Source organism: Tupaia chinensis, unplaced genomic scaffold (genome assembly GCF_000334495.1).
Source record: "Tupaia chinensis unplaced genomic scaffold, TupChi_1.0 Scaffold000088_1, whole genome shotgun sequence".
Lineage (NCBI taxonomy): Eukaryota > Metazoa > Chordata > Mammalia > Scandentia > Tupaiidae > Tupaia > Tupaia belangeri.
The window spans coordinates 4,506,048-4,533,778 of record NW_006159550.1 but is presented as its reverse complement, the minus strand read 5'-3'; the positions used below and the strand labels follow the sequence as shown (position 1 = coordinate 4,533,778).

The window sequence follows — 27,731 nt, the reverse complement described above, 5'->3', positions numbered from 1 at the left end:
GGATGGCCACGCCACAATCCCTTCTCCTCCATTCTCCTCTTGGGATTTTGGGCACACATGCACATGTGCTCCATGTGAGTTTTAAGCCCCTGGATCCAGGACTCGAACCACAGTTGACTACATGGGAGTTCAGCTACATAATAACCATTTTGCCATCTGCTGGTCCCACAACTGTCTTTTGAAAATTCAGAAACATCTATCTTTTGTTCCTCTGATATTTTCAGTGCAGTGTTAAAAGTCACCTTTCCAAATATTCTTTAATTATCCTATAGTGCTCTACACACCAATCACCACGCTTTGGAAAGGTGGCACCCACCCCGAAGAGTCAAGTCCCTGAGAGATGTGCAGCCATCTCGGTGACCGTGACTTTGCACGGGAAATGCTCAAACAGAGGCGCTAACGAGGTGCTACGGCAGCGGAGCAGAGCTGGCCTCCTGGGCCATGGGCCTGTTAGGCAAAGCAAGAAGGGGAAGGGCGTGCGGCAAAGGTGCCGGGATAAGCACCCGTGTTCGAGAGGTCAGACGGGCCCAGAGTGCAGGATGGGGGTCGCTGAAGGGAGGGGGGGCTGGAGAGGAAGGGGAGGTGGGTTAGTGATACAAATTCCAATTTTATTCTAAGGGAAGTGGCAGATATGAGAGAAGTCAGAATCCAGATTTATACTTTAAAAAGCTACTTCTCTCATGGAAAAGGTAAACAGATAAACTTTTCAAAAAAGATAATCATCAGAACTACGTGGCCAAAGTTTCCCATTTGTCTTCCAGAGGTGAAGTACTTGAAAAATACATTTATTCTGTATTAAATCTATTCAGAAATCTGTTTTAAAAAGGTTTTAAAATTTCTGGTTTCCATGAGACAGACAGAGAGACAGAGAGACAGAGAGACAGGCACCCTCAACAGGGTCCTTGTGCCGTGATCCATGCTGTCTCAGCAGGTCGGGTTACAGTCCCGCACGTGTGACTGACGTGCTCACGGAGGTCCTGGGACCTGAACCCAAGACCTTCCCTGTGAGAGGCCAGTTGCATCACTGCTGCACCAGTGCCTGGCTGGGAAAAGTCTCATGTGTTACAGTCTACTGGATGGGACTAAACCCACTTCCCAAAGTCATTGAAAAGAACATGAGAAGTTCACGTAAACACAGAGCAAAGGGACGGGTAGGAAAATGGACACAGCACAGACGTAACATGCTATGTATGTATATATTTTATCTACGTAAAATGTAAACTTAGCTAGTTTGGGAACTGATTTCTAGAAGTCTATTTTGCTCTCCAGGTGAGATAATCCTCACTTCCCAATAAAGAACGGACCACTATTATCTTAACTGCGTTCCTATCTCAATATCACACATCCAGGCCAATATTAAGAGTTACATGAAACTCTGCTTACCTTCAGCTGCCCAATTTCTTTAAATTTATAAACTTCATATTCCCAGAGGGCTGCATTTTTCCCAAGAATTTTCTGACACTTGCTGGGGAAAAAACATCCCAAGAAGAAAGAAAGTATAAATAAAATAATAATAAACAGACAGGATATTTTCCCTAGTGGTCAAGATAAATCTCTCTTCCCAGAGTTTTGACAAATTTCTATCTCAAGTGCCAATGCACATCAAGATATCACTGCTACTCACTTGCCTGCACACACAGGTTGACAGAAATCATGAAAATTAATACAAAATAGTTATAAATAAATCTATCTTTTTCAGAAGACTATGAGTTCAGACATTTTCCCAAGGATATTCTTGTTGTGAGTGTCTTCTCTATCCAGATGAGCACTGCTGGTGTGGGGATCCTTCTTGCCTTGAGGACTCAACATACTCACAAGTGCCAAGCCCTTCCTGAATGGCCTTCAGTAACAGACTACAAACTTGGGCCTCTGAAGATTAGAATCCTACCAGAGTATATAATCTGGAGATCTATTTACGTATGAATGCAACCTTACTTTACAAATAAAAGAAATACTTTCTTAAATAATCTCAGAGGACTGGGCCAGTCCTGTAGCCCCAGTGGTTAAGGGAGCCAGATCCCACGTGGCTGACCACATAATGGCTTGAGAAACACGCTGGGCATGTGCATACCAAGATTCCCGACAGGATGGAGAAATGGAGGGGAAGGAATTGTGGAGTGACCAAGCCCCACTGGGAGCTGCTGCCCCCACCATCTCTCTCTGGCGAGTGTGTGTACCCTCTGGCAAATAAGAAAACAAACATATCATCTCAGGGGACTAAAAGGAGGCCTGAGGGCATCTTCCAGGGCTGCCACGTCCTGATGCAAAGGAACACTGCGCAGACCCAGCAGAGCCCCTCGACTGGCCCACGTGAAAACTACACGGCATCTGAGTTCTCTGCCCACCATAAGCCTTGCAGCCCAGGATATCCTGACATCTGATCACTTTCATTTACTTGCTATCCTCTTGCTAGAAAAACGATTCTCCTTGAATTGTGAGCACTTGGTTCTGGACGATCTTCCAAGGATGCTTGTAAAGCAACAGCTCTAGAAATAGAAGTCACAGATAGTGCCACCCTCCAGAGCAAAGGGCAGGCAGGCTCGCTATGGCATCCAGTGATGGTAATGTCTTCTGGGGCGAAGAACAGGCAAGCGTACTGCTCATCAGGAAAGATTCAGTTACTCTCACCTCAGAGTTTCTCTCCTCAAACACAACCCACTGCATGCCCTCGGCCTCTGACCTCTCTGTGGTGCTGTGGGAACTGGTGCCCGGGGGGAACTGGTGCCCGGGACAACTGCTGGTACTCTGGCTGCTGCTATTGCTGAGACAGTCCTTTAGCTCTGACCCAAGAGTCTCACGTCTTCTGCTAGTTCCCATGACACAGAGGCAGGTTAACTTGTTAGCTTAGAGACATGGTTAGATCTCAGACCCTTCATGGTTCCTGAAACTTTTCTCATCAGATGATGAGAAAAACAGTTTTCCTTGGGTAAAATGAGGCAGTAGCTGGGGAAATAATATACATTAATCTACACTGTGGCTGCAACTCTTAATATTCACAAATTACCTTGGTTAGAAAGACATAAAAAATGTCAACAGAAAACAAGGGTTTATCTTCATTGTTAACATTGGCCAATTCTATTTACATTACGACATCATTGAGGAAATGTCATTATTACCGTGCTGCTATGTCGTATTCGCCTCTTTCCACCAGGTGATTTATGTATGCCAAGCCAATATCCTGGGGAAAGCAAATGAAAGAACCACGTGACTCAGCCGGAGGGACTAAATGGGTGCGTCTCGCTTTCTGAGAAGGCCCTAACAGTGAGGTGCTGCTGACACTACCAGTGTAGCCAGTTTAAACATCTTCGTTTGCTTGCTGCAATTATGTGTGCTTCTTCCTTAGGCATGTTCACATTTAAATGAGCATATATATTTATTTTCATACATTTTAAATTCAGTTTCTTAAATAATGTCACATTTTAAAGGCTCCCGATTTGTCCCCTCTAAGAGATTTTTCAGCAAAAGAAACCTCCAATATTTAGAAACGTGATCTGATTGTTCTGTGCTATCACTGGATATACAATTCTGTTTCAGTCTTCATCATAAAATATGAGCTACCCATCTCCTCTAGGCCGAGTCTGAAAAATGTGTTGTAAGAAAACTGAAATGGTCCACCCCCACATTAAAGGGAAGTATGAATATTGAAGTTAATACTAAAGTAAAAATTAGCTCAGAAACCTGAAACTCAAGCCTCTACGTTTAGAGAGGAAGAGATGAGACCGAAGCAGGGAAAGCCTGCCTTCAGAGAGCTCACGGCGTTCACTGTTCCACCAGGGTTCTGAAAGGGGCCAGCGGCACAGAGGGGTGGGGAGACGGCCTGACCTCCCTGCGGCTCTTCCGTGATTTCCGCCTCACGCATTTTCATGAGAAGCGTAAACTCAGCCTGCTACTTGATGTACAAAAGGTGTATGTGAAATTTATCCCTGAATGGCAGAAACGGCAAAAGCCCGTTTCTTCTCTGCGCGCCTAGTATGGGATCGCGTGTGCTAGGAGGAAATTACCTCGCCCACTAGGAATGGATAGGGCGCGCCCACTCGGAGAGCGAGAACACACCTGGCTTTAGTTCATCAAGTTTTACTCTCACGACCACTCGGGGACCCCCTATTTCTAACCTATGAGAACTAGAGTGCAGAAAGGGTGCCTAACGTCCTTCCTTCTTTGAAGGGACCTCATATCACATCTATGGAGGGTTCTTCTGCTAACCCGTCCCTCTCACCTTCTAGTGTCCATGACCACAGAGAGGGGCGTGTCTACACTCATCCGCTTTCACTGCACACCCTCGACACCAGCCTGCTTCACCCGTCTTCCCCTTAAGAAAACACGTTCAAGTGTCTTGCACACAACACACCCCAAAACAATGACCACCACCACCCCATGGTGCCACAGCTCCCGGCCAGGCTTCATTCCCTTCTTCACCGCTAACCCGATAATCTATACTCGATGGCTTCATTGTCTCCTGCTCATTTTTCACTCCCTGTAACATGTTGAAAATAAATAATACATACATTGAAAATTCACTAGTTATTTTCAGTTCCCCACATCCAGCTGAGCTTGCGTGACCTTTCCGACTTGCTAACTTCAACTACATGGGCATTGAATTCTCCATCTGGAACGTTCTCCTCAGCTCCCATGACACAACCTTCCTCTGGCTGTTCCAAACCTGTTTTGTGAGCATCACACCTTGATGGCCAATGTCCGCCAGCGTGGCAGACTGGCTCCACTCACAGTCCTCTGTTCTCTGAAGTGAGCGTCTGCCCTGTAAGGGGCTGGTCCAAACTCACACACCGGACTGACAATCGTCTGCAGATACCTCTCCCAAATCTGTTTTCAAGTCCAATTTCTTTCCTGGGTTCCACCAAGACGTCCCATGGGCGCGCCTTAAATTTAATGTTGAAAACGAAATTCCTCATTTTCCGCACTCCCACGCCTTTCTCCATGGACTGGTGCCTGTCCATGTCCCCCTGAACGGCAGCACCATCCACTCAGAGGCCCAAGCCCAGACCCGGACAGTCGGTCCAGGTTTCTCTCTAGTCCACCCAGTTAGTGGCCGATCCTACGGACTCAGGTTCCCAGCACCCCCGTCTCTCTTCATCTCGCCTGTCCTACAGCTCTGGGCAGTCTCATGGCTTCCTGCCTAGATCACCAAGAGACCCCTGCTTGGTCTCCATCTCTGCTGGCCTCCCTCAGGTCCACACCTCCACCAGGGACTCCAACAGCGAAATCTGATGTGGCACTGAGACCTCTGGTTGTCTTCTAGAAGTTCCTAGACAGAACCAAGCTCCTCATGACAGACAGGTCTTCAGGACTTGGATGCTGCCCCCAACTGGCCCCTGACCAAGCAGAGCAAGCGGTCCCACTGCTCTGCAGCTTCACACATGCACTTCTAAGGCCTAAAGCGCCTCTGGAGAATCCTGCTTCTGCCCCACAATTTTGACTGTGAAAACCAATTATCTGGTTTCTTCCACTTTTATTCCTGAATTATTTTACAGGGCACTCTTTGGGAATTAAGGCTTTTATGTGGAGCTTTACAGAGGACTTTACAGTGGGAAAAGTGCAGGAAGAAGAATTCTGTACTGAAAAACAAACAGTCGTAAAGGACCAAGTTACTGGCTTCATCTGTAAAACAAGGATGCTGGGTTGGATGATCGCTAAGGACCCTTCACACAAAGGAAATGCTTTCTTTTCTGCTCTCCCTCTCCATGTCCACGTTCACAATTAGCTAAGAATGGGCTTTCAGTCTCTCTGTTTCCAGAGTCCACTATGTAATAAAATGTATTCCATGTCCTAGGTGAGTCTCCATAACAAAATCAATTGAGTCAGTTATTACAGAGACAACAAAGCAGTCTAGTTTTACAAAACCATTGTTCTGGTAACTTCGTAATGTGATTTTACCAACGATCTAAAGAGCCTTCCACACACACGACTTGCAAGATTTGTATTTAAAGTGCATTTCACAAATACAGTTTCCAAATTACCTAAAACTACCTCTTAGCAGGTGTTTGGGTCTCTTGTTTACAAACAGAAACGGATTTGATAAGACGAAATATTTTGACCTTAAAAGCTAGAGAATTAGCTCAACATAAATTCTCAAAAGATAAAAAGAACCTGTTCTTTGCAAATTTCTTTCAGTCTCGTTGAAAGGTAAAGTTATGTTTCAAATAATAAAACTGCACACTTACCAGAATCTTATGCCTTTTAATGTTCTTTTGGCTAATTTCAGCTGCCATCAGAGCTTCCTACATGTACATAAGCATGATAAAAGGGACAGAAGAGTAGAGAGAGGAGAACGGAGAGAATGGGGAGGAAAGATGCAGAGGTTACAAACACCATATTTATTATGTTTTAATGTTCTGAGCTACACTGAAAGAGCTCCATATCCCTGTGGCTGGTGCTTGAAGCACTGGAATTTCAATGTTATGGCTGAATGAACACCACTGAATTCAAACTCAAACAAAAGCAGTCAACCAAAATGAAGGCTTGCTTCTCTCATTTCCATCTGAATTTCCACATTAGGTTACTGGAATCACATTTCTGACACAAATCAAAGTACTACAAAAATCTCTCAGCCTCCAAACAAACAAAACAGCATCTGCCATTCTAAATCTATGAAACATATATTGCAAATGGGCACTTTTAGTTTCAATAGAAGGTAAATTATATGCATATGTTTATACATCTTAACAATTAAAAAACCTTTTTAGAAATTTTTGCTACAGGGTGTGTGTGCTTGCCAGAGAGAGAATGCAGGAAGCTACCCCAGGGGGATGGCTACACAGAAACCCCTTCTCTTCCCTTCTCCTCTTGGGATTCTGGGCACGCACACACATGTACCTGGCATGACTTTTAGGCCACCAGGTCCAGGATTTGAACCCCAGTCAACTACGTGGGAGTCCAGTGATGTAACCACTGTGCCATCTGCTGGTCCCAACAATTGATTTTTAAATCTCTGATTTTTTTTCATAAGTTTACAAGTATTACTTTAACGCAAACGTAAATTCTTTTCCTTTTTTATTACTTTTTAAATTTTGCCAGAGACATGCGAGCACCCTGGACACAACAAGAGAAGAAAGGGCGAGGGAAAGTGAGAAAGCATCCTCCATGGGGATGGTCAAGCCACAGTCCCTTCTCCTCCATCTCGCCTCCCTCTGGGATTTGGGGCATAGACACGCACATGCTGATGTGGCTCTTGAACCACTGGGTCTGGAACCACACAGTCAGCTAAGTGGGATCCAGCCTCCTTAACCACACCATGAGCTGGACCCGTCAAACTGCTTCTTTGAGAAATTGCTGAGTTGTGAACTAGGTATCAATAACTGGACTCTAAATAATTTATAAATTAAAAACTTTTTTTCTCCAAATCTTTGCAGGTAGCTTATACACTAAAAATGACCAACAAGTGGACCAGCAGGAGGCGTGGTAGGTTAAAGGCACTGGACTTCCACATGGCTGACCATGGTTCAAGTCCTAGACCTGGCACCTTGCTTTCTCATTTTCTCACTCTTTCTTGCTCTTGTCAAATTAAAAATAACAATAATGATAAATAAAAATAAAGAAAACAATTCATTTTAAATGACAAACAAGTGAACTATACGGTATTTTTAGCTGATTGGTTTACAAGCCCATCTACAGAATTTCTCTAACAATACATAATGCCTTTGCACCTAACGAAGTTGAAACATGTTTTCTTTCTTTCTTTCTTTCTTTTCTTTTTTTTGTTAAGTTGTTTTGGGGAATTACTCAAATTAGTCTAAACCAAGGCTCAGTGAAGTGGGCAATATCACTCTATCCCTAACCAGTAGTTCAAACCATCCTAAATAAGTATTCATTATAGCCTTACTTTCACAGATGAAATAAGCATAAAATGAATGATTTCACTAAAATAGCCAAATAGATAACTCTGAAATACCAGCACTATTTAAATTTCCATGAAAACAGAATCACAAAATAGAACAGTCTGGGTCGAACCTCTCCCTGCCTGCCCCCGCTCCCCCACTCACAGTAAGGCCGGTTAACCTCCTTGCGATCTTGTCCTCTGATTACTGGAAAGGTACTGGGAAGCTATTAGCTTCCTACATAGTTTGGCTTGGGGCACTCTAATTCTACTACATGAAAGATTTACTACAAAAACCTTTTATCCTTTCTATGTTGCAGACAAGTCAATACTTTCAAAAAAGTAAAATGAAAACTACTTCATATTTTTTCTTCTCAAGGAGCCAGTCGATGTGATCATCCTGGTCTCGCTCCTTGGCCACGACGACATCTCTTGGGCTCACGATGTAAAAGAGCGACTCCCCTTCCGAGTACTCTGCAGGTGAGACAGACGAGAGAACTGAGGAGGCTCGGCAGAAACCTGGCAGTGGTTTTGGGGGACCTGGTTCGGCCGATGAACTTAAGAGCAAGAATGTCTGACTCAGTTGGAAGGTAAGGTAAAGACGGAGTGGAGAAAGATAGAATATCTGTCAGTCCTTTTAAGAATATTTCAGTGTTAGACTAATTTTAAAAAACAAAGGAAGGGAGAAAAAGAGGAAGGAAATATGTGAGATCTTCCAAAAGTTGATGGAGATGCATATTCTGAAAAAAACTAGGCAGGGAATTAAAAATATTTTTGTATCCAAAGTAAATTTGTGTATATTTTTCCACTAAATTTTTTAAAGAGCCCTTATACTAAAACTTAAAATGAGTTGAAAATTCTTGTTTAATACATTAATATTCTGACTTCAGCTAAAAAAATAGTGTTCACAATTCTCGAAGTGAATTCCGTATTAGAATTCGTCTACTGTATATAACTTTATTTATGGCCATTTACAGGGCTGCTCTATCTTTACAGAACAATTACACCCACAGTCGGCGATAACTGTTTCCTCCTCATCAAGGTCAAGGCCATCTGAAGCATCAATGACAGACGCCCGAGCCCCGGGACATAATCTATCATTTCGGCATGTTGTGCACAATGCCAGGCGGGAGGGTTCCTGCAGAATTCAATTATAAAACCTGTTCTGAAGGGTTTCCAAGTGTGCAGCGGAGTTTGCTCTGAGCAAAATCCCTAGATTGGACACTTTGGGTTGTGAATCACAGTTGCTTTTGGCCAGGTCCAGAATACATGCTCCCGTTTCCAACTGATGAGGGGCTTTGGATAAGAAAGTTGGTAATTTCTTCATTTCCTTTGGCTAAAATAAGAACTGAAAATATTTGCCAAAAAAAAAAAAGTCACTTGTTTTAAAAAGGAGAATTTCTAAAGAGCTTACTGTTCTATTTTCATCAATGTACTTTACAAGGATATCACACCCAAACATAGACGTCCCTGGTGACACTCAACGGCAAGGGTTCTGCGTGTTTTTCTGAGTGGTGCCTAGTACGCTCACTCACCCACTCAGCAAGTGGCGACTAAATGCCTCACACGGACCAGGATTTCTCTAGGCCCTGAGCCCTTGCTTAAATGAACTTCTAGGTTATCCAAGAGCACACTGCCTAGGGACATAAAGTTGGGAGTAAAATGACAAGCACAGAGCCACACTGCTCAACACTAATGTAAGTGTCACGATTAATAGGACAATAGGAAAAAATACAAGAATGAAACTAAGAGGCTACTTCTCACTGGTGCTGGCCACATCTCTTCCCTCCTGTTGCTACCGTAGCTGGGGCAAGTTCTGCAATCCCGCAGGCCTGGCTGCCCTTCTCTGCAGCCTAAGTGGCCTGCCCAGACACTCTCCAAGGCCCTCTGGGCACCTCGGCTACAATTTCCTTTTGTTGAGTTCAGTGGAAGGGAAAAAATGTAAGTGGGAGAAATCACATAAGCCAGACTGTTGCTGCCTCTCACCTAAGTGGTAATCTCTACATTCGTTCTCTTGAAAGCCTCTCACTGTCAAAGCATCAGAAGAGATCTCCTCGCAAGTCTCCGAAAGTGGCTGGATGATGTCCAGTCGGGGCCTGGCACAGTATTCTCTTTCCTAAAGGGAAAAAGAGAGGGAAAGACTTATTTTAATTACGTTTCTTTTTTGTTTTAAGGTTTTTGCCACAGGGTGCGTGTGTGGCAGAGACAAACAGAGAGACAGGGAGACGAAAAGTGAGAAATCATGCCCCAAGGATGGCCATGCTGAAGCCCTTCTTCTCTGTTCTCCTCCTGGGATGTTGGGCATGCACATGCAGCTGGTGTGATTTTTAAGCCACGAGGTCCAAGACCCGAACCACGGCCAGCCATGTGTGAGTCTAGCACCTTAACTATCAGGTCGCCTGCTGGGTCCCAGCTACATTTCTTTTAAGTTATACAAATTAATTCCAGTTAGCCATAGTGGTCTCGCCTTATCATTTTGGTACACACAGGTCTGTCTCACAGCCTGCTGCGGGCAGTCTCCTAACACTGTTCAATTTTCCTACCATCGTGTGGATAAACAGGACAGACGTGATCATTCATTTCAATTGAAGCTCATCCGCCTCCCAGGAGCGTGGGGGTCCAAGATGCAGACCTCGTGCTTGGACGATTTTATTACAGCTCTCCCACACAAATGTGAGGAAAGGTAAGAGGAGCGCCATTTATCCAAATTATTACCACCACTAGTCAACCAGTGGCAAAGCTGGAAAGTCAAAGACTGAGTCATCTCTAAATCAGAAATTGCTGAAATGCCAGAATGTTCTAGATCTGCACTACCCAATATGGCAGACACATTGTTAACACGGAGGGGACCAGCAGTTAGCATAATGGCTATGTCGCAGAACTCCCATGTAGTTGACCACAGTTCGAGTCCCGGACCCAGTGACTTAAAACTCACGCCGGGCACATGTGCGTGTGTACCCAAGTTCCTGAGAGGGGAATGGAGGAGCTGGGATTGCGGCGTGGCCAACCCCCCTGGAGGGTAATTTTTCACTTTCTGTCTCTCTCTGTCTCTCTGGCGAGCGTACAAGTCCTATAGCCAAAAACCTCTCCAAAAAAAAGAGTGTGAACACGGAGCACCTGCAAGCGCTCCACACGCCTAGCAGGCAACTGCACACAGGTCACGCTCGGAGTTCACAAACTGACCCTGTACAGTTAAGTCCTGTTGCTCCTAATTTTACAGGTGGGAACTGACGGTTGCAACATAAAGGCCGGATGGCGGGCCCTGCTCCAGCATGAAGCTCTGCAATGCTGAGGGTGCACGTCCCTGTACACACCAGGCATCCCGCGGTGCCTAGGACCGTGCTGGCTGAGACTGGGCTGGGTCACAGCGGGAAGACACTTTTGGGGGCACCTGGCTCTATTTCTTTCTCTGTTTCTTGCTCATGGAAGAAATAAACTTTTTAAAAAAGTTAACTAAGGTTAAAGTAACATAAATAAATGGTTGAAATTATATAAATAAATGGTAAGGCCATAAAAATCGGATTGATAGTGAATCATGAAGTTAAAAATCAAATCTGTTTATTTTAAAGTTGACGTTTTTAAATAGTCAGCACATAGGCATAAAACAGACACTTAAATTCATTTCCCAAAGCAACAACTAACGCAGTGTGATGCTGGCACAGAGAAGACAATGTGAAAGGGACAGAAAAGGAAAAGTAAACCAGCACTACACCCAACTTCCCGAAATAAATCAGTAAGCCTAGATTTCTTTAACCAATCTTGTCAGGTTAACAGAGTAGCAATTACATTAGCTCTGTAGCTCAGACACTGAAAACATTCCAAAAATAAAGTAGCAACTATAAACAAATCAAGTAGAGAAAAACTAGAAGAGAAAAAAACTAATGAGCACACATCTTAATGTATCATATCTATGGGAAAATGAGAATCCTCTCAAACTTACAGTAATGGAAAGGAAAAATGGAAGAAGAAATTAAAAATAAAAATTTGATCATTAAAAATAGTGAAGGCTTATAACAAGGACAGGAATACATCAAAACCTAAATAGCAAAATAGAAAAAAATATTTGAAGAAAACTACCTTAGTAGACCATATAAAAAGCTCCTTTAGGGGCCAACGGTTAGGTCATTGGACTGCCACATGGCCGACCTCAGTTCGAGTCCCAGACTCAGTGGCTTAAAACTCAGGCCAGGCACATGTGCCTGTGTGCCTAAGATCCCAGGAGCAGAAGGGATTGCAGAGTAGCTCTCCCCGTGGAGATGATTTCTCACTTTCCCTCTCACTGTCTCTGCTTCTCTCTCTGCTGAGAGTATATGCCCTATGACAAAAACAAGAACAAAATAACTCCTTATATGTGGAAAGAACACATCAGCAATATAATTCATCTCATTTTAAATTTCCTTGTTACTTGACCAAACAGCCCCACTTATCTGTGATCCTCCTATGGGCAGGACTTCTGTCTTTTGATCTTTGGTCTTCAGTGCCTAGCACAATTTTAACATATGTGTACTTAAGAAAAGCAAAACACTGGGGGAATAGCTTAATAATTCGGAATCTTAACCAATAGTGTCCAACCACCGAGCTCGATGATGGAGACTACCAGCCTCTAGGGAGAGAATGGAAAGAGCTCATTAGACAGAGCAGCTCAGAGCAGCATGTGGCTATGACTGCGACGACGTGAAACATGTATGTATATGAAAGATAGCACATGGAAAATACCCGGGGGAGTAATAGGGAGTGATATGAAAGCAAATTTTACTTAATGCAGTTAAACTACCTTTTCAATATAAAGACAGAAAAGGGGGGAGGGGTAGCACAAGCTTACCTCTCTCTCCTGTTTATCTTAGTATTAGTTTATTTTGTGTTTAAGGATTTAAGGCATGCTTCTGTGTCATATAAAGTGAGTATCTATATATCTTGGCATATACATTTTCAAGACATCGCCAAAACCTTCATTTCTTCCTTGGGAAGAATTCCATTTTCTAATTTGTTCTATGAGACTGACCTTTTTTTCCCCCCCTTGGTTTTTTTTTTTTTTTTTTCCTTTCCAATCATGTCTTATTAACAAAGGTTTCCTTTCTTTCTTTCTTTTTTTTAGTTTGGTCAATTGTTTTATTAGGCTTTCCCCATTTTTCATCTTTCTGCTTCTTTCCTTATTTCTTTCAATCACATTCCCAAGCCTCCCCGCATTTCTCATCAAAAAGTCCAATACTCTCTCTTATTAACAAAGGTTTCCTTTCTTTCTTTCTTTTTTTTAGTTTGGTCAATTGTTTTATTAGGCTTTCCCCATTTTTCATCTTTCTGCTTCTTTCCTTATTTCTTTCAATCACATTCCCAAGCCTCCCCGCATTTCTCATCAAAAAGCACTGTATTTACTCCCTTGGGAGCCACTGCTTCCCTTTATTTTCGAAAAATAAATAAAATAATAATAAACTGATGTCCTGCAATAGGGCTAGAAGCCAGTCCTATTGATTTTAGCAGGTCTGAGTGTTCACTTAAGCCTACAGCGTTTCATTGCTTAGCAACATGGGCACCCGGAGCTTCAGGTTACTATAGTGATGGCTTCCTAACGCAAGTGCTCGCTCAGAGGCTGCTGGAGAGCAGCTACCACTTCAAAAACAGGGCTCCCAGGGTTTCTCTCCTCCATTTTATTCCTTGCCAATCGAAAAGAAAAAGAAAAAGAAAAACAAAAAAAGAAATGGATAAGAAGACCAAGCCCACTTACGAACTTACTGTAAAGGGCTGGACAAACAACTGTAATTTTTTTTATACATAATATCCAAAAGAAATTGCTTTACAATAAGCTCTTCTGCTTGATTCCTTGAAGCCTCGACTCCCTTCCTGGCAGGACTGCCAGACTGAACAACAGAGGGGTGGCGAGCAGGCTGCCCTGGGCCTCAAAGGGACACTCAGGGTGCACACCCTCCACGGGACCACACAGGTGGGCCTCAGTCCAAAGTCACGGGGAACAGAATGTATGCCATCTGCGACTTTGTAACCACACAGTCCATGCACTACCCCTGGCACTGATCATGAGAGTCACAAACAATACATTTCAAAGCGACGAGCGGGCTACTTGGAATCATTAGGCCACCGGGAAGGAAACAAACACATGTGGGCCGCAGGAAATCATGAACTGCCCTTTCCATAATTCCCTCCGCCCATGGGGACCCCTGCTGCTGCGGCCGACCCACTTCACTGCTGTCACTCCTGCTTAGTTTCTTCACCTTTCAGCAAGAGGAGTCCTTCATTCCTTTCAACAAAAATACCAAGACAGATTTTAAAAAGAGAGAGAGAAAGAAAAAAATGAGTCTCTTCTTTGCTGGGCAAAAGGCACAAAGACAGGCAAAGAGCAGAGCCTGGGAGGGAAGGGTGCCAATGTTGGGTCTCCAGGGCAACTGCTGCCAAGCCGACCTCACCGGCCAGGGCCCAGGGAGTGATTCTACTAGACTCCTGCCAAGGGCAACCTGATCTGGGAGCTGTGAGGCCAACGAAGCCCTGCACGCCTGTGCTTGGGGAGAAGGTAATTACCGTTTTTTCCGAAACCTCCTTTACGTAGGAAAGTATGACGAGCTGGTCACAGAGAGGGGCGAGCCCGCTGATGTAGAATTCAGTTTCAAATTGAGACACTGCGGAGAGAGAGACAGGGTTCACCGTTAACAGGGGCAAAAAGCAGCATACCGTCAGGGACGCACGGACAGGCGTGCTGGCAGGACCGTCTGAAAAAGTCTGAAAAAGCCAGTGTTACAGGAGCACAGGCGAGCGCCCTCCACAATCGCACACCACGACCATCGGGCCTGGAGGAGGGTGAGTGGGAACTTGGACTTGAAAACACCCATCACAGGCCAACTGAATCCAAGAGAAACAGCCACATGAGGGGTCAAATGTGGCGCTGGGACGCGGTTAAACCACACACGGCCAGTTCAAGCCCTAAACCAGCTCCTAAACCCAGTGTCAACTATTCTAACTAAAAACAGCACTTTTCCCCATGTCTGCTCTTAAGGTTTTCACAACGAGGACACCACAGTAGTGTACAGGTCACAGGGACATTATTTGTAATTATAAAACACTATTTTTTGGGTATGAAATTTTAAAGACCTTAAAAATTATTTCCTGAAAGGTGAATAAATATAATTATGATAAAGCACCACTATTTCTTATGTGAAATAAAGGTCAGAGAAAGATAATTTTCTTTCATTTTTAAGAATAGTCTAGGGGACAGCTGATGGTGTAGTAGTTATGTTGCTGGACTCCCACATGGCCGATGGTGGCTTGAGTCCCAGACAAGGTGGCTTGAAACTCACGCCAGATGGATGTGCGTGCCCAAGATCCTGGGAAAACGGAGGAGGAATTGCGGCGTGGCCACCCCATGCGGTGATTTCTCACCCGTCTCACTGTCACTGTTAGTATTACTCATCTTTGCTGTCATTTTGTTTCTTTTTGAGAGAGATTTTTGTGATAGGGTGTGTGCACTGCTAGAGAGGCAGAGACAGAGACAGAGAGACAGAAAGTGAGAAATCACCCCCCAGGGGGAGCAGCCACACCACAATCCCTTTTCTTCCATTCTCCTCTAGAGATCTGGGCATGCACGCTCACATGCCTGGGGTGAGTTTCAAGCCGCTGGGTCCAGGACTCAAACTGCAGCCGACCACACAGAAGTCCAGCACCTTAACTACTATACTACCTGCTTCCCCATTTTTACTGAGCTTTAATGCTTCTCCGGAAATAACTGTTTTCCCACTCTATGCACACCAAAGTAAAATGGAAGGCACCAAAAACACCATTCAGTAGCAACATAAGGTTTAAAGAAGATAGTATTTTTCATGTTTTGACCTTGGTTAGACTGCACAGGTGGTCACGCCCTGCAGAGAGCCACCGACTGGAAGTCCAGGGGCAGATCTCTGATACCAGCTCTGTCATTAATACATCTTTTCTAAACCTCTGCAGGCTTGAGCTGAATATTTTTACCCAAGCATGTAGAAAAACATAGCACTGATAAAGTGGTAATGTGATAAATGTCCACCAATGAGAATATACAGGAAAGCACTCAACCACATAGGTTGAGAAGAATCCTTGCAGAACAGCCAGGTTGGAGAAGATCCCAGAGATGCTCACGGAGCTGTGTATGCAGGGGCTGGGGTGGGGATGGGGCAGTGCTGAAATGTACAGATGCTACTGAACAGTATGGGGCCACACAGAAAAGTTGGCAATGTCCCCTTCTTGAAGACACGCAGGCATAACAACAAGAGGTTTGGTGCCATCGCAGCTGAAGTTGCTAAATTCTGATTGGTAGAAATGCACTTGAGTTGTGTTTTACTAAGTAACAACTTGTCAAAGAAATGCTACACACAGCTCCCTTATAAGAACTTGGGTACAGAAGCAGGAGGTGCCACAAAGAATGTTCTCCTGGGAACCCTGGGAGGCTCTGCTCTGTTTGTCTGCCACAGGTGCTCAAGGGAAAACACCACCTGGTCCCTAGAGAACTGGCGGGTGCACACGGTATTCTCCTGGGTGGGACGCCCAAGAGCTGCCCAACTAGGCTCTATGTCGGGCAGCGTCAGACCAGCGCCTCCCTTAGAGGCAACAAAACGTACAGGAAGGGTGTGGCTTTTATGAGCAAGCTGTTAGAGAAACAGAACAGTGCAGCTTAAAAACAATCTATCCAAATCTTTCCTCCTCTACACCAGGATTCTCCAATTCATAACAGCATGCAGGAAAACGAAAATTTCCTATTCTCTAATTACAAACATGATAGAAACTAGTGGGAAATTAATGTGTTCTTCGAGACTGGACGAGGAGAGATTGCAGTTGCATACATTTCCTGATACTGCAATAAATACTTGTTAAGTTCTAAATCTTACCGGATTGAATTAAATGGCAATTAGAAAGAACTTAGAGAGTACATGCAATGGCTAAATTACAAACTGACAAAAAAAAATGTTACTTATAGAGGGAAGTCCTAGTACACAAAAATAAAGTTACCAAGATCTCCATAGGCACAGTTAAGCAAGTTGCTAACATTCAGATAAAACTGGAATTTGACCACTTTCTTCCTGTTAAACAGTTTCCTCGGGAGCAGCAGACGGTGCATGATTTTAATTTGGAGGTTTAAGTTTTGTTTCTTCAGTTTTAAGATATCTTTGACTTATTTTACGTTTTTCTTCGAGGACTCTGTCTTTGCAGACTGAATCATCCTTCCCTGGCATCAGTATCTCACTTACCTTATCTTTTCCTTATTACTTTAGCATTTTAAAAACGTCCTCCTACTACTCTTACGGCATTGCTGCGTGTCCCCATGCTCGTGTCCTCGTTTAGTCTTGACTTCTGAAATGTGCTTTTATGTTAAGTATTTCCTGAGGCCTGTCACCTACCTCATTGGAGATCTTTAAATTCTGATTTCTGATGCTTATTCATGCTTTACATCACTTTCTGAAGAGGTCTGCTAGCTTGTTCTGATATAGGGTATCCCAGTCCTGATCTGTTTGCTGTGTGTCTTTCTGGTGTGTGTCGCCAGCGATGTTAGTCCGTCCCTTAACTGTTCTTTCTTCAAGTTTGGTACCGGGAGCTTGTTTTCCAGTGAAATCACTGGCCCGAGCCCTGGGAAGGAGGCAGGGGTCGGACAGCTTTTGAACATCTGAGCTCTCTTCTGCCATTTTCGTCAGGTGTGAAGTCTGTGCTCGCGTCTGCAGTGTCCAGGCCTGCTCCTCTTCCCCTTTCATCCTGACTCTCTTTCATTTCCTTACCCTGCTCAGGTTTGCTTCCACTCCCGGCAGTTTCTCCTCAGGGCTGCCCTGTGCTGGCAGGAAGTCCTGCCTGCTCAGCTGTGGGAGCCCACAGTGGCCGCCAGGCCCCAGCCCCACGCTCAGGCCCCTTGCCCACAGAGCAGCGTCCTCAGGGCAGCGTGCTCTGTCCTTTCCGGTGGACGCGGGCCGGCCGTGCTGGGTTCCCCGGCTCCGTCTGCCAGATGGCCCTTGCCGCCCTGCTCTCTCTCACGGATGCTGCACCACAGCAGGGCTGCGGCTGTCCGTGGCTTCTCCCATCCACTGTGCCTTGGGGTTCTCAGGGCTACTTTGCTCTCAGTTTGACTATGGGTTTTAGTTTTACAATAGCTGTTCTGTTTGTATGTGAGCATTCAGACAGACTGAAAAATTGTGTTACTACAGCCACCATCTTCCTGGAATCATACAACCACAAAGTATTCATGGATTGGCGTGACCCATCAACCTCCAACAGTCCAGGGCAGCGGGTCAGGGTTAGAGTCGCACACATGAACGACACTGGGTCACAGATGGGACATGCACTAGCAGTCGTGGACTGAACGCCGTGAATGAAACAGAAGTGAACCAGAAAGAGCTTCCTTGAGTGCAAAAATAGGGGTAGGCTAAAGCGAGAAGTAGTACTCAGCGAGAAGACGGCTTGCAAAGACGTGTGGGTGGGGTGGAAAGAGCAGCATCCACCACAACACCAACCCCTGGGGACTGGAACGGTGCCTGTAATAGGAGGGCAAGGACCTCATCTCATTTAGAAATGAAACCAAAAAGAGTAAAAACAAAAATGGAGACTAGAAGATGGTATAATGGCTATATTGCTGGCCTCCCAAGTTGGAGTCCCAGACCCGGCAGATTAGAACTCATGCAGGGTGTGCCTGCGCATGTGTGTACGTGCCCAAAATCCCGAGGGGAGAATGGAGAAGGGACTGCAGCATGGCCATCCCTCCGGGGGGTGATTTCTTGCCTCCTGCCTCTCCCTGTGTCTGTGGCGAGCGCACCTGCCCTATAGCAAAGGAAAAAACAAACAAACAAACAAACAAAAAACTCTAAAAAAATAAAAAGAGTCAATGTATCGCAAAAGAGAATGACGATTTTATTTAAATGAAAAGACCACCCTTCAACTAATTCACGAGGCTGCCTCACTTACTACTGTGCCTTGAGGAGCCGGACGGGGGCTGGCGGCAGTGAAACGTGACCTCCGGGGGAGGACTCCAGGTTCATGCTGGAGACCTCCTGGAGCAGGCCGGGCTCACCCTGTCCATTTTCTGGGGCTGGGATTGACAGGGCAAGGCCTTGGTGGGGACACAGTCTCTGTGCCTCCCTGTCTCTGCCTATCTCTCTCACTCATGAATGAAATAAATAAAATTAATAGAAAGAACAGCAGGGAAATAAACACATCTATAAACTTACAGAGAAAACCCGCGTCCTTAGAAGTGAAGGCGTTTAAGCTGATGTCCTTCACTATCAGTACATTCTGTCGTACACAGGGCTGTGGAGATAGTTTACTGAGAAACACGGTTAGGAAGGTATTAATCTCTTCAGAACAATCCAGTCAACCCTTATTTATATCTTTCCCCAAATTTTCCATGAATTAATTTTTATGAAATAAAATAATTGAGTCTCCTGACTTCAATAAAAAAGAAAAAGAACAATAAACCTTTTCCTTTCTCAGGGTACTAAGTCCGTCCTGCGGCTGTGACCATAGTTCCCGTGAACGCAGTCCCGGAGAGGCACTCACCCAAGGCCTCTCTGCGTCACAACTCTGCCATCCTTTCAGAGGGGCACTGAAGCTCGGACAGATTAAATAACTTGGCCAGTCACTTAAGGAGAAGGGAGCAGAATTGGGAAGCCATGAAAAAATACGAGCCAGAACACGAGATGCTCAGATCAAAAGCAGGCTGCGGAGCAGACCTGGTGATTCTGCTGTGTGCCACCAGGGGTGCCAGCCTGCTCTTGAGTTTTAAATTTTATTTATTTATTTATTTATTTATTTTATTCCATTTATCCATTTGATGGTCCTAAAATGTCCACTAGCTAAAAGTTACCCAGAAGGATTTGTTTTCTTCATGAAAGAGAAATGAAGTGACATCCTAGAGGGAGACAGACAGGTACAGAGAGGGGGAGAGTGGGAAATTACCCTCCTACGGGGGTGGCCACACTGCCATCCTTTCTCCCCCATTCTCCTCTTGGTATTCCGGGCATGCATGCACACGTGCCTGGTGTGAACCCTGGTTGGCCTTGTGACTGTTCAACGCCTCAACCACCAGGCTACCTGCTGGCCCCGCTTCTGACTCTCAAACACACTGAGAAACTTTTTCAAGCCATGTATTAAGTTAGGGCAATTAACGTTCATGCTCTTCTGCGCCCTTTCTGATAGTGCCTTGTTCCCAAGACATTCTGACACCTCATTCACCAGGAATTACTATTTTGCATCTGATGGACAGCATGCCCATAGGCTTTTTCTTTTAAGAATTATTTTATTTAAATTAATTAATTTATCTATCTATCTATTTATTTATTTATTTATTTTATCTTGACCGGGGAGGGGGAGAGAGAGAAAGAGAAAGTGGGAAAGCCAGCCTCCAGGTCTGGGACTTGAACCATGGTTGGCCATCTCGGAGTTGAGCACCTTTCACCACCACACCACCTGCTGGTCCCACTCACAGGCTTTTTGATAAATTCAGACATTTCAGGAGCATGACCATCGATCAATGAAAATGTGCTTAGAAACCACAACATTTCAACAGCTTCAGAGCTGTTAGAGTGGAAGTGACTCTAGAAGACGGCCCGACACACGGAAGTGAGACTGAAGAGCACAGCTAACAACAAGGTACGACACAAGCTTAGTTTGGAAAACGAACAAAACAAAAAACCCTGCAAGCTTAGTTTGTGATTTACTTCCATATTTTCTAACCAGTACTGGGCATACTGCTGTCAATTAAAAGGCAATGGTAGGTGGATGTGATTAACTCACCTATTAAAGTCAGCACTCAAAAGCAACACCAATGGGGAGTATTTACTGAGTAAATTACACCATGCTGGCTACACAAAAGAAAAGGAAATGGTCAAGGACCTGCTAGGCCAAAAGGTTTAAAACAAATAGCCATACTACTCTGTAAATACACAGTTACCTTGACGCATCAGCTAAGCTGAGCTGAACACAAAAAAGTGGCAGACAAGGGCATTTCTTCTTTTTAAAAGGGCTGGAAGAATTATAATCTGGGTTTTGTTCCCTTCACTAGGAAAGACTCTGAAAGCATCCAAGACAATTATGACTATGATGAAGAGATTCTCTAATGATTTGAGGGAGAAGCAATAAATGGCTATCAATTACAGGAAAAAAAAAAAAAAAAAAAAAAACAAGCGAAAATGGAATTTCTACTTCTCCAATGAGAAACTTCTCTGAACCCAAAATTGTAAAACAAACCTACTGTATTTGCATTTCATCTGGTTGTTAAGAGAGAGATGAGGAGACAAGCCTAGTGGCATAGAAAAGGGATTATAGATAATTTCTGCCCAGTGGTTCACACCTGAATGCGTTGGAGCAAGTCTCTGTCCTTCTCACTGGTCTTCTGAGTATAAACTAGGACCAGGGGCTTTAGATAGGAATGTGTATGGCACCAAGGTTATTAGCAACAGCTTTGCAACCAGGCCTACCAGTAAAAATATGACATATTTTGCACTGTACCTGGTGGATGGTGGTATACAAGGAACAAAATATATTTTTTAGTTTAGGTGCTTTAGAATTTTACCGCTATTTAATATTAGAGTGCAAATGTATTAATCCCATTCCCATCAACAAACACTTGAGTGTCCAGCACTGAACAGAGAAGACTCATTACATTCCTCCCAAGAAGAGGAATGGATACATGAGCAGACAGATGCGTAGTAAAGCAAATACAGTAAAATTTAATTGCAGAACCTAGGAGGTCCTGTGGTATTCACTGTAAAATTCTTTAGCTTGCTGTGCTAAAGAAAAAAAAAAAAGTCATAACAAAATGTTGGGGGAAAGTTAATGCAGAACCGAAGAATTAAGACTATACGCATCAGCAGATAGCATGGTGGTTAAAGACACTGGACTCCCAAATGGCCAACCACATTTTGAGTCCTGGACCTGGTGGCTTGAAAATCATGCCAGGTAGGACCAGCAATTGGCTTAATGGCTATGTCACTGGACTCTCATGTAGTCGACCGCGCTTTGAGTCCCGAACCCGGTGGCTTAAACTCACGCCGGGCACATGTGTGTGCGTGCCCAAGATCTCGAGAGGTGAAGGGATTGCGGCATGGCCATCTCCCCTGGGGGGTGATTTCTCACTTTCTGTCTGTCTGTCTCTCTGGCAAGCGCACCCTATAGCTGAAACATCTCCAAAAAAAAAAAGAAAGAAAAAGAAAAAGGAAATCATGCCAGGCACATGTCCATCTGTGCTTAGAATCCTGAGAGAAGAATGGAGGAGAAAGGATTGTAGCATGGTCATCCCCGGGGGGGGTGGGGGGGGAATTTCTCACTTTCCCTCTCACTGTCTCTCTATCCAGTGGTATGAGCACTCTATGGCAAAAACTTTATTTAAGGAAAAAAAAAAAAAAGGACTACAGAGCATTAATCTGAAATAAAATGGGACAGAAAAACATGCATAGCTAAGCTCTCAAGTAAAAGCACCCTGAACGATACCACCAGCTGTCATAATCTTTATGACGGGCTTCAAAAAGTTCATGGAAAATGGAATTGAAGTACAAGTTTATTTTGGTGCAAACATCTTTAAATCCATGCAATTTTTTCAATATCCATTTCCATGCACTTTTGAAGAACTCCCCTCACTGAGACTTAGACCAAGAGATGAAACCCTACCACTCACGTGCATAAGAGAACTACAAACTACCCCCCTGCTGCACTCTGTGTGTGTGGGTGAAAACGTAAATGGATACGGAGAAAAACAACGTCTGCTCCCCTCCGCCACACAAACCAGCCTTCCGTTTCCAGGTCACTCTATTGCAGTTCGGATGATGGCTTATCCCCCAAGGTTTCGTGATGTGGAATCTGAAGTTGGGAGGGGTGGTGACTGAACCATAGTGGCTGCATCATCAAGGCGGCACTCGTATGAACAGATGAACGATCTTTCAGGAGACCCAGCGCGTTCTAGCTCTAGTGAGAAGGTTCCTTCTCATGCGAGCTGGTTACTATAAAGAAGAGCTGCCCACAGCTGACTCTCTCTGCATGTGCCTGCTATCCTCGTGGTTCCATTAGCCATGCTGAATACCTTCCAACCTTCCAGCTCCCAGACTTCTGAGTCAATAAACACCTAATTTAGGAACAGCAGGTGGTGTGGTGGCTGAAGTGCTGAACACTCCCACACGGCTACACGGTTCGAGTCCTGGACCTGGTGGCTTACTTTCCCTCTCTCTGATCAAATTAAAATAAATGAATGAATAAATAAAATTAAAAAAAAAATTCTTAAAAAAAAAGTCCCTAATTTCTTTATATTGGGTTGCCAAAAAAGTCATGACACATTTTTGTATAGATAAATGCATCATGACTGTATCAAACTGTGGTTTGCTACATAATCTTCTCCTGGGTCGGTAAATACACCAGTAAGCTTAATCTTCATTACCATGACTGTTTTGTCATTTGCAAGAGTAAGTCAGTATCCTACAGACCAAAAGACCTTTAGTGCTGTTCTGAGATTTTGATTTGTATAAAAGTTGTAAGTATTTTGCTTCTAAGAAATGTACAGCCACATCCGTTCCTTCCATGCCAATGCCATTTTCGCCTCACTTACTAAAGAACAGTGGCTCACTCCGTTCAGGGCTAAAGCGAATTGTAATCCAGACCTCCTAATATTTCCTCTTTCTTTTATCCTATTCAAGGACTCTTCCCTAAACCACTTTGCCTCCTACCATGGAAATAGTTTATATTCTTAATAGTTTACTCTTACGACGGAAAAGAAGGGTACTTAACCATGAGCCACAGTAGTAAAAGGTCAGTGCTGCGATACTACTCGAACCCACACGGTCTGTTTTATGAAATTATAGTACAGAAGAACTGCACTTCCATACTGTGATTCCAGGACTCTGGGCCAATCAACTCACTGCAGGGCCAGCTCGGAGCAGTCCCAGGTTGGGACAGACGTTAGGTGGTGATAACAACCACCACGATTTAGTGAGCACCTACTGTTTGCCAGTACCACGCTAAGCACAGTACCTACGTCATGTCTAATTCTCAGAGCCATCCTAAAGGGTGAGTATTATCACCTCCATTTTACAGAGGAGACAGTATGGCTCGGGAGGGTTAAGTAACCCTCTAGCAATCACACGTTTCAGTCAGCTGCCTTGCCTCCCCACAAGCGCTACGAAGGGTCTGAAGAATTAGGTTCTATCCACTTTAAGGCTATGGTAGTAGGATCTTGGGTGAGTTACTTACCTCCCAAAGTCCTACCTTCTGAGCTATAGAATGGTAAGTTTACGATCTGTACTTCAGAGGTGCTGTGAGAACGATGTGAATTAACCCAGGGAATGCACACGGCACAATGCCTCTTACTTGCAAAAGAGCAATGAATAGCAACTGAGGCAAGAGGACAACTGACACATATTTAAACCTCCCTGGCAATTTTTATAACCTTAAAAAATCCCACTTTTTCCTCTTCAGAAACTTGATAACTAAAGAGAACTACCTCTATCTTCTAGTGATTACTTTCTCTATTACCTTGGTCCCTAGCTCTTCTCAGTTCCATTATGTTTCCATGTTTTCATGTGTCCAAACTCCGAGCAACCTCGACTACACATTTATTTTCCTAGCTTTAAAGGAAAAAAGGGATTAAAATCCTACCACCAACTTCTGACAACAAGTACAAAACAGCCCAGATTTAAACATCATAACCACTTAGCCAGGTGGCAATGTATGTCTTTCTGTCTACAGAAATTCAGTCATGTGTAAGTGACTGATATCAGCTTCTCCTTGTTATAATGAGCCATCAAAGTTATATTCCTCATCCACTATCCAAATGGGCAAGTGAACTTTTCTGCCGACTTGCCATATGGTGAAAGTGTTTTTTTTTTTTCCTCAGAATAATTGCTGTAAACCAAGTTATAAGTTAAGTTATGGGCCAGCCAGTAGCATGGTGATTAAGGTGGCTAGATCCCACATGAATGACTATATAGTTTGAGTCAGCTTGAAAATCACATCAGGTGCATGTGCATGTGTCCCAAAATCCTGAGAGGAGAATGTAGGAGAAGGGACTATGGCATGGCTATCACCCCTGGAGAGTTAATTTTTTCACTTTTCCTCTCTCTGTCTCTTTCCAGTGAGGACACGCTCCCTATAGCAAAAACTAAAACAAACAAACAAACAAAAAAAAACCCTAAGTTATAAAAGTAATAGTATATCATCCTTGCCGTGCTTCTTATGGATAGGAGTCTTCCAGAGTCATGGACTCTGCCAACACAGTATTCCAGCCATGTGTAACGATGTTTCTGTCAGGAACAGACAGCATATGTGACAGTGGTCCCATACAATTGTAACGGGCTCGAGCACACAGCCTAGCGTGTTGTAGGCTAGATCACTAGGTCTGTGCAAGTGTCCTTCATGACGCTGTGCAACGAGATCGCCTAACGACACTTTTCTCAGACTGTATCCCCATTGCTAAGCAACGCATGATGGTATTTAGCATCTGCTATGTGCCAAGCATGTATCAGGTCCTTAAGATGCACTGAGCACAAACAGACCCAGTGTGTGCTTGTAAGGAGGTGATAATTAGGTTGGTGGAAGAGACGGGAATACATTGACAACATCTCAGGATTGCTGCAACTGAGACAGCACGAGGAAGGGAGGCAGACGGTGCTACATGGGCCCAAAACGGGTGGACCTGACCTAGCTCGAAAGGATGAGTGAGTAACCAGAGGTTAAGATTAAGAGTCAGTGAAGAAAAGAGAAGTCAGCAGTGTATTCTGGACAGGGAAAGGAGGAGCCTGGCTAGGAGAAAGGCCAGTGTGGCTGCAGCACAGGGGAAGGGGCTCAGGCTGAGCTGTAGCCGGAGCGGCAGATTGAGGGCCAACACAAATCCCTGTGACCTGTGCTCAGCAGTTTCATCTTCTCCTGGAAATAATGACAACAAGTTGGGATCCGCACTCTGACTGCAATGGGGACACCAGGTTAGTGGGAAGTGAGAGAGAGCAGTCAGAAGGCTGCTGCAGTGGTCTGGAGAGAAGACCACGGCAGTTTGGGCCAGACCAGTGATTCTGAAAAGCCGGCAGGTAGAGGGTTCGGGTTGACAGGACCTGGCGTCAGTACTGTGCCAGATGCATGCATGCATGAATTTTTGTGGTTCTCATGACTGATCGGTGAGACAGAAACCCCTCCACATTTTATAGATGAATAGATCGACTATACTAAAGCATCTATCCGATGCTATAGTGGCAAATGACAAAACTAGAACATAAACCATTGGTTATTTGACTTCAAAGCCAATAACAAATTACTGTGTGAAAACAGGAAATGGTTTTTAAAAACGGGGTCTCCACAGAGATATTTCAAACTTAAAAACATCTTGATCTATCTTATCAAGGTACCGAATGATGAGTCCTGAAGACCATGGCCTTAGGTTTGCACTTAATAAGATAAGATACTCTTGAAGTTTTAGACTCATGGAAGACAAGTGGTGGAGCCATACCTATTTCGACATATCGGCTTGGCAAATCCCTCATTTCGTTGGCGTGCCGTTCCTTCACTGAGCAAATCTAGAAGATAAACACATAGGTTACTGAATGGAGAAGTCTTCACAACATTTTAGTCAACCATGACACTTTCATTAAATTAACCACATAGCAATGGAGATGGGAGCACACATCTATCCTATGACTTAAATGATAGACCTCAACCTGAATCATATATAGCGACCATTACTTAGGTTTTCCAACATTATTCTTCTATCAAGTATTATTTAAGGGCAAAGAGAACAAGGGAACTATGACATAGTTGTCAGGTGTTTCCAATGGCCCATTCTCTACAACTCTACTTAAGGTCTATCACCAACCAAATTATGGTGGGCAGGAGTACACAACCAAAGTGCCCCTGGTTAATCTGAGCAATGTCCACCTTGTGTTTCAGACGACATGTTATTAATTTATTTCACTGTTGTTAGACAATACTGTGCCAAAGTGATGTATACTCTTATCTTGGGTGTATCACTGTCAATGTACTGAATCATTTAAATCAGAGGCTGCCCACCACAGCCTGGCCCCTAGTGTCTATTTTGGTTATGGCCTGTAAGCTCAGAATAATTTTTACATTTTAAAGAGGTTGCATCAGAGAGGAGAGAAGAGGAGAGAGAAAAAACAAGGAAGGAAAAGAGGAAACAAAGGAAAACAAAAAGAAGCAGAAGAAACAGTATGTGACCCACAAAGTCTGAAATATTTACTACCAGCTATTTAAGAAAAGGTTTGTCAATCCCTATTTGAAGGTATACATAGACAGTTTGAACCGAATATTCTCTATGACTCACACACGCATATATCAGATAACATATGTGTGTGTTATCATGGTTGTTTTAGGACGATAAGACTGGTCATTTTAAATTTTCTTTGCAATATTTTCTGAAGTGAATAGATTCTATTTTGTAATAAGAAACAAGAAATAGTTACATAATCCAGCCTTCCAGGAGGAGCTGAGCCTAAAGTCAAGTACTGATTCTACGTAACTTTTCTAAGTAATTAGGATTTGTTTCCTTTTTCCACTAGATAATGTCTTTCATAGCTGCTACCCAAAGTATAGGTCTACTACAGAAAATTCTAAAATCTGAAAAACTCAGAAGGAAAAACAAACATTATCTACGATCCCAACGCAGAGCAAACGCTCCTAATGATCTTTTTTTCTGGAAGCTCTTTTTATTAATCCAACAAGTGACTACAAAAAGTGTATTTATTTACTCTTCTAGGGAGCCAGCAGTTAGCGTAATGGCTATGTCGCTGGACTCCCATGTAGTCAACCGCAGTTCGCGTCCCGGACCCGGTGGCTTAAAACTCACGCCGGGCGCGTGTGCGTGCGTGCCCAAGATCCTGAGAGGAGAATGGAGGAGAAGGGATTGCAGCGTGACCATCCCCCCTGGGGGGTGATTTCTCGCTTTCTGTCTCTATGTCTCTCTCTG

At 44.1% G+C, this 27,731-nt stretch overlaps 1 protein-coding gene across 2 annotated transcripts in view; it reads right to left on the bottom strand.

Annotated features, from left to right (window-relative positions):
- VPS41 (VPS41 subunit of HOPS complex) overlaps positions 1–27,731 on the bottom strand; it is a 190,384-nt gene that overhangs the window by 38,184 nt on the left and 124,469 nt on the right. For both annotated transcript variants that reach the window (XM_014585758.2, XM_027769762.1), the window contains 7 exons: positions 26,259–26,325; positions 14,360–14,457; positions 9,818–9,947; positions 8,190–8,305; positions 6,180–6,236; positions 3,117–3,178; positions 1,384–1,465 (listed from right to left, as the gene is read on the bottom strand). In XM_014585758.2, coding sequence (XP_014441244.1) covers positions 1,384–1,465; positions 3,117–3,178; positions 6,180–6,236; positions 8,190–8,305; positions 9,818–9,947; positions 14,360–14,457; positions 26,259–26,325 — 612 coding nt within the window. The remainder of the gene's footprint in view (positions 1–1,383; positions 1,466–3,116; positions 3,179–6,179; positions 6,237–8,189; positions 8,306–9,817; positions 9,948–14,359; positions 14,458–26,258; positions 26,326–27,731) is intronic.